The 10,900-nt window shown below is 43.2% G+C and overlaps 1 protein-coding gene across 2 annotated transcripts; it reads right to left on the bottom strand.

The window, feature by feature from the left end:
* Positions 1-202: 202 nt before the first annotated feature.
* tm2d3 (TM2 domain containing 3) lies at positions 203-7,098 on the bottom strand. 2 transcript variants are annotated; one of them, XM_061765497.1, is made up of 6 exons: positions 6,917-7,089; positions 6,546-6,647; positions 3,515-3,675; positions 3,251-3,425; positions 2,115-2,190; positions 203-837 (listed from the first exon to the last, which is right to left on the bottom strand). In XM_061765497.1, the coding sequence occupies exons 1-6, from the start codon at positions 7,014-7,016 to the stop codon at positions 672-674; spliced, it is 780 nt and encodes a 259-aa protein (XP_061621481.1). In that variant the 5' UTR covers positions 7,017-7,089; the 3' UTR covers positions 203-671. The 2 variants fall into 2 exon arrangements, with proteins under 2 accessions (XP_061621481.1, XP_061621482.1); XM_061765498.1 differs by lacking the exon at positions 203-837 and adding an exon at positions 852-1,539 and having other exon boundaries at positions 6,917-7,098.
* Positions 7,099-10,900: the final 3,802 nt, after the last annotated feature.

The raw sequence follows: 10,900 nt of genomic DNA, 5'->3' as shown, positions 1-10,900 counted from the left end.
TATGAGCAGAGTGAAAAGAGCTTAATCTTTTACTACAACAAAGTGATCATTAGTGTAATTTTTTTACAGTTATGGCTCTGATACGACCTCCGAAGCTGGAAAATTGCCTGCATAAGTTCATACCACCATCGCATGTCAATGCCAGTAATACAGAAAAATCGACACAGGAAACAGTAAACAAAATACAACTTCACAGGCAGTGTGAAAGGGTCCTAAAATAACCCAGCCTTAGTGGAGACCTTTTATTACAATACTGTATATTACTCGGGGGGCCAGGGATTATACTTGTACAGTTGAGACTCATTGTATTCCTCAACTTGTCACCTGATGGCGTCTCCATCAGCCTTCAGTGAGAGAAAACCAACCACTGCTGTGGCAGTCCGAGATAATCTCAGCGGCTCTTTTCAAAGAGCGAGTTCCCATCAGGACTTAATTGCCGGGTACAGTGCTCCATCTGCTCGCTCACGCCAGAGGAGACTGATTGGGATTGAGCCGCCGCTTGTCCTTGTGTTTGTGTGTGCAGTCATCCTCGGGTACGAGGCGTGAAAACACTTCCTGCGTCTTAGCAGATGGGAATGCCGGGGCGGTGCTGAGAACGTGGTATCGGGAGATCATCAGTCCTTGGCGCACTAGCCGTGCCTGAAACATCCTCTCCTTTGTCTTTTTTTTTTTTAGATGTAGAGAGAACCATCTGCCGGGCCCACGTAACCCACGGCGATGAGAAGCACGTCTATCAAAGTCCAAATGCCAAGACCTCCGAAGCTGAACAGCTTGCCTAGACCCTCTCTCCACTGGCCCAGGTAAAAGCGGTCTGCCCCAAAACCACCGAGGGTGATGCTAAGTGAGAGTAGAAACAAAAACAAAACAAAAAACATATAACCTCTTTGCTGCTTTGTCATAGAGCTCTATTTTACACACACAGTGGTGCCTCGAGATATGAGTGACCCAACTTAGTTTTTTGCGTTACGACCCGTCGATTGGCCGAATTTTTGCTTTGACTTGCGAGCCCAAACTTGAGAAACGTGTGCTGTATGGCAGCAGGAGGGCTCCACTCGAGAGCTAACAGCAGTTTGGCTGATATAATTAGTAAATATTGTGCAAAAAAACGAGGCTTCAAGCTGTACATTGCCACTACCAGTTGGAGTTCACTTGAAAATGAAACTATAAGACAAAGAGAATGATACGTTGTCTATTTCAAACAACCAGAGCCTCCTTCAAACCTACAATGGAAAACAACAGCCACACAGACTAACAATTAACATAATACAAAAATAAAATACAAGAACGCCAGCCAGGTGTTAAAACAATGTAAAGCTGTGGACAAGATCGCCGGAGAAGTTATGGAGATACGCCAACTGAAGACCAGAGCAATTGATGTGGAGGAATCACTCAGAGCAGATCGATCGTCATATGCCAAACATTATTAAAGAGTGTGGTGCCAATATTGTACCGTGTGTTTGTTGAGTGCAAGTTATTTTTGGTAATGAAATCCATGTAAAACAAAAGGTTTTTCGACCGCTGACGAGACACACAGCCTTCCTGCACAACAAAAGCAGAGAGGGCGGGGGTCGAGGGAGAAAAAAAGCAGAGAGGGAGGGAGTGGGCGGGATAGAGGACATTTAAAAAGGTACAGCGACGGAAATGAAACTTCAGTTTGTGTTTTTATACTGTATGTGAGACTTTTGGCTTGATTATTTTTCATAAAAACAGCTAATATCTTTACACTATTATGTTTTTATGACTAGATACAGAACAGATTTATTGCGTTCCCATTCTTTTTAATGAGGAAATATGTTTGGAGATATAAGTTTTTGAGATACGCGCATGGTCACGGAACAAATTAAACTATATATCAAGGCACCACTGTACAGTGAATCCACAGGAGTTTTGTTGAATGCAAATACATAATTGATTGCTCATTTTAGTTGTGGTGTATTTTTTTTAATATAACCTTTAAAGTAGACAACTTTATGCGTATGACGACTTCAATGTGTGTTGGGCATACATAGGGGAACAGATTGGGGTGCTGTTAAAGATCTGGAAAAGTTCAGCAGTAAAAGGTAATACAAATAAAAAATAAATTTTAAAATGTATTTTATAAGCTTTGTTCTTACCTGAGCACCAACGCCGTGGACCACTTGTATCCTCCGGTCCAGTTACAATACAAACGCTTCTGAAAACGCCTTTTACCTACAGATGAACGAGTGAGAGTATACGTATACTTAAGAATAACCAAGAGTGTGTTTTGTAATGGCAGAGGGAGAAGAAATTCAAGCAGGACACAATTTTTATATCCAGGTAACTTAACTGTATAACTATGTTGTTTTTTTTTGTTTTGTTTGGTTTTTTTCCTATATGACTTTATGTCCCATAAGATTAAAATTTTATTCTTGTAAAATGACATTCCCCATATTACAGTAATAATTTACAGTTAATAGAAATAAAACATTTATTTTATAACAGTTTATAATAAAAGTAGATCTCTATACCTTGGTGTGGCAAAATGGCTGTTTTCAAAATCTCATACCAACGTTTTTTCTCGTAAAATGTTTATTACAACAAATTTTTAATATTGGGAATTTTGACTGATAAAAGTGCAACTTTTCAAAATGTCTTCGAGCAACATTTTAACATTTTTGTAAAAATAGTTTTGTAATACAGGAAAAACAACTTCGTTAATTGTAAAAAAATGTTTGCGTATTAGAATTCTTGTATAGTAATATCTCTCTTTAGTCAAATAGATTTTTTTTAATTAAAAAAAATTATACTTGTAAAATGACATGTAGGTTTGGATAAAATATGAAACTTTCAAACATTTTCAAGCTTTTTTTTTTTTTTTTTTTTTTTTTTAAACAGTAACTTTGTATTGTACTGGGCGTTTTAGGCCAAGAAAAACAAACCACAGCAGAATAATTTTGTACTGTACAGTATTATGGGTGCATATGGCCTAAAACAAAAAGTGCTTCAATGTCGGACAACCCGCGGCCCATTAGTCCATTCGATCGAGGTTCCACTGTATGACTTTTTACTCAAAATTATAACTTTTTAAATTATATTTAAATTATCATAGTTTTTAAACAAACAAACAAAAAAATATATATTTTCTCATTGTCAGTCACTTCAGAGCATTTCCACATCTCATGTATGCTATGAATTTTCACGTAAAAACATGATGCTAACACAATAATAAGCAATTAGAAAAGTGGAGCACCAAACCAAAGAGTATTGTGATGAGGCTTTTGAAGAGTACCTAAACAGTGCACATGCTCCAAGACGTTGCAAGTGGCATTGTAGCGCTGCCGGGGGCAGGCCACAGTCATGCAGTTGGTGGAGTTGGAGCAGCGGTACTGCGTTGCGTCCAGCTGCCAGCAAAACTGACAGGTGACGGAAAGAGACAAGTTGCTTTGCTGCTGGCCCGACTCTCCCTGTACAAAACACAAACATGGCATCGGTGGTGAGACAAGAAGCTCAACAAAGAATGATGACTCAAATTAAAGGAGATAAAGTTACTCACAACACAGTGAACGCCCTTTTTGGCTTTACAGGAAAAGGAGGTTGGTTTCCCGTAGGTGCAATTGTGCTGGTAATTGCATTGTATGCAGTCAGCGGGCAATCGACTGCACAGCCCCCCACTGGGACATTTGGAGGCGTAGCTCTCCTCATCAGTGGAAGAAGCTGAAATAAAACAAGAAACTTCTGGTGTTAGCTGCAAGAATGTACGGACGAATATTTGGGCAGGATTTTTCCTGCATACAGGAGGCTCATGCCGCTGCTTAATTTTCGACCTCCGGTTTTAAAACCGCCCTCCTGGAGCAGTCACCTTATTGTGGTGGAGGTTTTTTTTTATGTCCCAATTATTCTTGGAGCTATGTTTTCTGGGGCTTTATGCCCCTTGCAGGGTCACGCATGGCTAACAGGTCCTTGGTGAGGGACCAGATAAAGCTCAAAAGACCCCTATGATGTATAAAAACATTGGAAGACCTTTTCACTTGCTCAGACGCAGGTCACCGGGGCTCCCCTCTGGAGCCAGGCATGGAGGTGGGGCTCGAAGGAGAGCGCCTGGTGGTTGGGCCTGTACCCATGGGGCCCGGCCGGGTACAGCCCGAAATGGTAACGTGGGTCCCCTTTCCCATGAGCTCACCACCTGTGGGAGGCGCCGTAGGGGGTGAGTGCAGTGTGAGCTGGGTGGTGGCTGAATGCAGGGACCTTGGGCGCAGAGCAACCGTGGGTATACTTAATGCCCCCCGGCTCAGTGCCTGTACATTGGGGTCCACCCCAGTGGACGAGAGGGTAGCCTCCCTCAATCTTCAGGTGGGGGGATGGGTCTTGACTGCTTTGGCTGTACACCAAACAGCAGCTCAGAGTACCTACCCTTTTTGGAGTCCTTGAAAGGTGTGCTGGAGAGCTCTCCCACTGGGGAATCAGACATTCTGCTTGGGGAATTCAATGCTCACGTGGGCAAAGACAGTGAGACCTGGAAAGGCGTGACTGGGAGGAAGGAACCCCCCCCGATCAGAACACGAGCAGTGTTCTGTTATTGGACTACTATGCTTATCACGGCTTGTCCATAACAAACACCATGTTCAAGCATAAGGGTGTTTATACATGCTCTTGGGACTAGGACACTCTTGGCCGCAGTTCGATGATCAACTTTGTGGTCGTGTCATCGGACTTGCTGCCCCATGTCTTGAACACTACGGTGACGAGAGGCGTGTAGCTGTCAACTGATCACCACCTGGTGGTGTGTTGGCTCCGCTGGTGGGGAGAGATGCCGGTTCAAACTGGCAGGCCCAAACGTATTGTGAGGGTCTGGTGGGATCATCTGTCAGAATCCTGTCAGAAGAATTTTCAATTTTTGTGAGTCTCAGACACAGGACACACATCAAACGAGATCCCCGAAAACCTGTCTTAAAAACCATTTCCATTTTCTGGCTTTTAACCCAGCATCTGTTTTAGTGTTTTCTGTTTGGTTTTTGATTTCAATTTCCACCACTTTGTTTTCAGCTGTGGTTGTATTTAAAGCACTTTAGAAATAAAGTTGAGTTGAGAAAAAAACTGACAACTGCGGCTTTTCCCAGAAGCCAGACCTCCCAGTGTCTCTCTCTGTTTATTGCGCCAGTAAACAACAGCTGCCAAGTCTGTAGGTTCCATGTCCGTTAAATGGAGGTTCCACTGTACATCATCAGATTTAACTTGCACCGCCCCCTACTGCACCTGCTCTGCGTCATTTATGCATATTATGGGCTGTTGAAAATGTGGCACCTCATGGCCTGACTGATAAGGAAGCGTTATTCGGAATCCCACTTGTGTTCTAGGCAGGACATGCCCCTCTCCAATATTACTGGCTGGAGGACACACGCCACTGCAATATGAATGGCTATATCATCCCACTAACCCTAAATGTAACCCATCCTAAACCCTATCCCTAAACCCAACCATAAACCTCTTTGTTTTCATTTTGTACGAATGTGATACATATTTGGAATGGTCATCTCGTTATAGCTGCATAGCCTGCCCTTTCCGCGATACAGGAACCAATTATGTTGAAAACTTGAGTGGGATTCCTAATAACAGGATAAGGAAGGCAGTTGCTCCAATAACGTACCTTTATTTCTCATTATGGGTTTGAGTACGGCTGTATATTTTACTCTAATTTTTTACAATGTTCACAATTTCCTGTAGCCGATTGTGAGTAGTGGGTATGTTACTAAATCCAGAGAAATGGCTGCCATTTTCTTCCCATTCTTTTTTGTACTGGATTTCGGCACATTCATTTAGTGGAGGTCCACCAAAATGACGTTTTCTCAGTGTTTCACACAAGGTAATACTTGTTCTTTTTCAGATTACATTGCTGGAAAATCCATTTACCACCGGGTTTTTGAATTTTTCAATACGGTTGGAGCTTTTCTGTGGTTCTGACAAAGATGAAAATGTTCCTCGATTTTGGCACTGAAAATCACAGGTTCACACATGATTGATTGATTGAGATATATATATATATATATAAAACATACATATCTCATAACAAAGAGTCAAGGGTTCAGGTTCCTAATGATTTACACAGATTTCTGGGCAGAACATTTTGGCAAATTTTCAACATAAAAAGTGACAAAATCCTTAATCCTTATCAGATTCTTACAAACTAAGGCTCATTTGTGTAACACTCCTCTAGCCGATATATTTTTTTTATGTGAAGGTATGGAAAATGGATGGACGGTATTTTGAAAATGTTATCATACCCATGAGCTGCAAATGAAACGTTATCTTTTACATTTTATTGAAAAGTTGAACTCATATACAGTTGAACAATTTCAATGGAGCGGTGTGAAGAATCTACAGACAGGAAGAACAAGATTACTTGACCAGCGTTGCCCCAACGGCCACAGCTGGAATCGGAAGCCAGTTGAACCGTAAAACCGTCCAGAGTGGCCGGCGAGAATTATACCACTGAACCACTAATGCCTTGAAAACGGAGAAGTCCGTTGTGGGAATGGAAACGCAATCTTCAAGTAAAACGGAAGAACGTGAATGAATGAAGAGTTTACCTGAGGCTGCAGCAGGCACCTCCGGGCTGGTGATGACCGAGCCTGGCTTGGCATCTCTGGTGTACGGAGGCTCCTGGCCAACGTGCGAGGAACTCAGGTACCCTTTACAGGCAAACAACAAGTGCACTCGTCTCGGTATTAACACATTTTGTATGTACACGACAGGCTAATGTCTGTTTAAATTGAAACATCAGAACACAACAACTCAATATGTGAAATACATTTTATGGACAAGTAGCACCTCTGGCGACCCGAACTAGCCAGTTTGAGTGTTAGCCTGACCCGCTCCCAAAAGGCGTAACTGTTGTGTATGCGCGACACTGTTGACAGGTACATCTTGAACATTCACAGTAACCACGAAAGGAACCTACCGTTGACACACTGCAGGAAAATGTTCGTAGACAAAAGGAGAACGATTCCGTAGCTTCTGAGGCATCGTCCGCGGTCAGGTCGCCACTGTTGACAAGCCATTTGTCGCTTGCTTCTTGTCTTCCTCGTTACGTCCTCTTTCCTCCTCGTTGGTTTCCTGCTTGTCGATTAATGGCGAAAAAAGCTCGTTATCGCCCCTTACGGCTTCTTACGGTACACCAGCAGAATCGAATGAGAGCCTCACTGGAGGATTTTGCTGCATAAAATGGATACAGTTTAAAAACATATGTACTTAATAAGTTTTTTTAACATCCCTATTTATTCACATTTACACATCTGAAATAGTTGTCTCAGTCACTACTTCTTTCATATATTTTTTCTTACGTTTTGTTTTACATTTTTTAAATTGTGTGGTATGTCATTTTATGTATATGTGAGCGACTGGAAGGAAGACTGAAACTGAATTAGTGATAATCTTCTTCTTTTCCTTTCGGCTTGTCCTGTTATGGGTCGCCACAGCGCGTCATCCTTTTCCATGTAAGCCTATCTCCTGCATCCTCCTCTCGAACACCAACTGCCCTCATGTCTTCCTTCACGACATCCATCAACCTTCTCTTTGGTCTTCCTCAAGCTCTCTTGCCTGGCAGCTCCATCTTCATCATCCTTCTACCAATATACTCAATATTTCTCCTCTGGACGTGTCCAAACCATCGAAATCTGTTCTCTCTAACTTTGTCTCCAAAACATCGAACCTTGGCTGTCCCTCTGATGAGCTCATTTCTAATTTTATCCAACCTGGTCACTCAGAGAGCGAACCTCAACATCTTCATTTCCGCCACCTCCACCTCCAGCTCTGCTTCCTGTTGTCTCTAATCCGTACATCATGGCTGGCCTCACCACTGTTTTATAAACTTTGCCCTTCATCCTACCACACCTGACACCTTCCTCCACCCGTTCCAACCTGCTTGGACCCGTTTCTTCACTTCCTGACCACACTCACCATTGCTCTGGACGGTTGACCCCAAGTATTTAAAGTCCTCCACCCTTGCTATCTCTTCTCCCTGTAGCCTCACTCTTCCCCCACCACCCCTCTCATTCATGCACATATATTCTGTCTTACTTCGGCTAATCTTCATTCCTCTTCTTTCCAGTGCATGCCTCCATCTTTCGAACTGTTCCTCCAGCTGCTCCCTGCTTTCACTGCAGATCACAATGTCATCTGCAAACATCATGGTCCACGGGGATTCCAGTCTAACCTCATCTGCCAGCCTATCCATCACCACTGCAAAAAGGAAGGGGCTCAGGGCTGATCCCTGAGGCAGTCCCACCTCCACCTTAAATTTGTCTGTCACACCTACAGCACACCTCACCGCTGTTCTGCTGCCCTCGTACATGTCCTGTATTATTCTAACATACTTCTCTGCCACTCCAGACTTCCGCATGCAGTACCATAGTTCCTCTCTGGGTACTCTGTCAGAGGTTTTCTCTAGATCTACACAATGTAGCTCCTTCTGACCTTCTCTGTACTTTTCCATCAACATCCTCAAGGCAAATAATGCATCTGTGGTACTCTTTCTTGGCATGAAACCATACTGTTGCTCGCAAATACTCACTTGTGTCCTGAGTCTAGCCTCCACTACTCTTTCCCATAACTTCATTGTGTGGCTCATCAACATTATTCCTCTATAGTACAGCTCTGCACATCACCTTTGTTCTTAAAAATGGGCACCAGTACACTTTTTCTCCATTCCTCAGGCATCTTCTCACGCACTAGAATTCTATTGAACAAGCTGGTCAAAAACTCCACAGCCACCTCTCCTAGATGCTTCCATACCTCCACAGGAATGTCATCAGGACCAACTGCCTTTCCATTTTTCATCCTCTTTAATGCCTTTCTAACTTCCCCCTTACTAATCATTGCCACTTCCTGGTCCACACTTGCGTCTTCTACTCTCCCTTCTCTCTCATTTTCCTCATTCATCAACTCCTCGAAGTATTCTTTCCATCTACCTAGCACACTGCTGGCACCAGTCAACATATTTCCATCTCTATCCTTAATCACCCTAACCTGCTGCACATCCTTCCCATCTCTATCCCTCTGTCTGGCCAGCCTGTAAAGATCCTTTTCTCCTTCTTTAGTGCCCAACCTGCCATACATGTCATCATATGCCTCATTTGGCCTTTGCCACCTCTACCTTTGCCGTGTCGCATCTCAATTCATTCCTTTCGCCTCTCCTGTGTCCCACTTCTTCTTAGCTAACCTTTTTCCTTGTATGATTTCCTGTACTGTGTGGTTCCACCACCAAGTCTCCTTCTCTCCTTTCCTGCCAGAAGATACACCAAGTACTCTCATGCCTGCCTCTCTGATCACCTTGGCTGCAGTGGTCCAGTCTTCTGGAAGCTCCTCCCGTCCAACGAGAGCCTGTCTCACCTCTTCCCGAAAAGCTGCACAACACTCTCAGCTTTCACCACATGGTTCTCTTCTCATAGTGATAATAAATCTATTTTATCTACAGTGGGTATTTAGTCTACACACCCCTGTTTAAATGGTATATGTGTGATAGAACTTAAGAACAAGACAAATCATTGAAAAACTTTCCATCCTTAATGTGCCCTGTGGCCAGTACAATTCATCCATCCATCCATCCATCCATTTTCTGAGCCGCTTCTCCTCACTAGGGTCGCGGGCGTGCTTAAGCCTATCCCAGCTGTCATCGGGCAGGAGGCGAGGTACACCCTGAACTGGTTGCCAGCCAATCGCAGGGCACATACAAACAACCATGCGCACTCACAGTCACACCTACGGGCAATTTAGTCTCTCCAATTAATGCATGTTTATGGGATGTGGGAGGAAACCAGAGCGCCCGGAGAAACCCCCACAGGCACGGGGCCGGGGATTGAACCCGGGTCCTCAGAATTGTGAGGCTGACGCTCTAACCAGTCGTCCACAACTGAGATAATGTGGTTACACAAGTTTGCATGCCACTTATAACTGGTGATGTGACTGTGTTCAGAAATAAACATTCAAATTCATGTTAAATGGGAGTCAGCACACACCTGCCACAATTTAAAATCCCTCTGATTAACCCCAAATGTGTGTGTGTGTGTGTGTGTGTGTGTGTCACCGCCCCTGGTTGAAATCGAAGGAAAGATGAATGCGGCCAAGTACAGGGATATCCTGGAGGAAGACTTTCTGCAGAGTGCTCAGGACCTCAGACTGGGCCGAAGGTTCACCTTCCAACAAAACAATAACCCTAAGCACACAGCTAAAATAATGAAAGAGTGGCTTCAGAACAACTCCGTGACTGTTCTTGAATGGCCCAGCCAGAGTCCTGACTTAAACCCAATTGAGCATCTCTGGAGAGACCTGAAAATGGCTGTCCACCAACATTCACCATCCAACCTGACAGAACTGGAGAGGATCTGCAAGGAGGAATGGCAGAAGATCCCCAAATCCAGGTGTGAAAAACTTGTTTCATCCTTCCCAAAAAGACTCATTGCTGTATCAGCTCAAAAGGGTGATTCTACGAAATACCGAGCAAAGGGTCTGAATACTTATGGCTGTGATATTTCAGTTTTTCTTTTTTAATAAATCAGCAAAGATTTCAACAATTCCGTTTTTTTCCGTTAATAAAGGGTGCTGTGTGTACATTAATGGGAAAGAAAATGAACTTAAATGATTTTAGCAAATGGCTGCAATATAACAAAGAGTGAAAAGTTATAGGAGGTCTGAATACTTTCCGTACCCACTGTGTGTGTGTGTGTGTGTATATTCGTATACACACACACACACACACACACACAAAAAGGTATTTGTATCCAGTAGTTGGAGCCACTCTAGTATGACAACAAATAGCCACTATGACAAAATATACATTTAGGACATAAAAAAAAAATAAATAAAAAAAATAAAAATAAAAAAAATCAGTATGGGGTGCGGGGGGGGGGTCATTGAGCAATGAAAGTGTACCAGTGTGATTTGGATA

This window comes from Phyllopteryx taeniolatus, chromosome 2 (genome assembly GCF_024500385.1).
Source record: "Phyllopteryx taeniolatus isolate TA_2022b chromosome 2, UOR_Ptae_1.2, whole genome shotgun sequence".
NCBI classification, from domain to species: domain Eukaryota; kingdom Metazoa; phylum Chordata; class Actinopteri; order Syngnathiformes; family Syngnathidae; genus Phyllopteryx; species Phyllopteryx taeniolatus.
Note: the sequence above shows the minus strand (reverse complement) of the source record. Positions and strands in the feature narration are given on the sequence as shown.

Excerpts from the sequence above, each read along its gene's own strand:
- tm2d3 (XM_061765497.1), bottom strand. The coding sequence starts at position 7,016 with ATGGCTTGTCAACAGTGGCGACCTGACCGCGGACGATGCCTCAGAAGC. Across the intron at positions 6,648-6,916 it reads TTTCCTGCAGTGTGTCAACG|GGTACCTGAGTTCCTCGCAC; the intron begins GTAGGTTCCTTT and ends TTGCCTGTAAAG. Across the intron at positions 838-2,114 it reads TCCACGGCGTTGGTGCTCAG|CATCACCCTCGGTGGTTTTG; the intron begins GTAAGAACAAAG and ends ACTCTCACTTAG.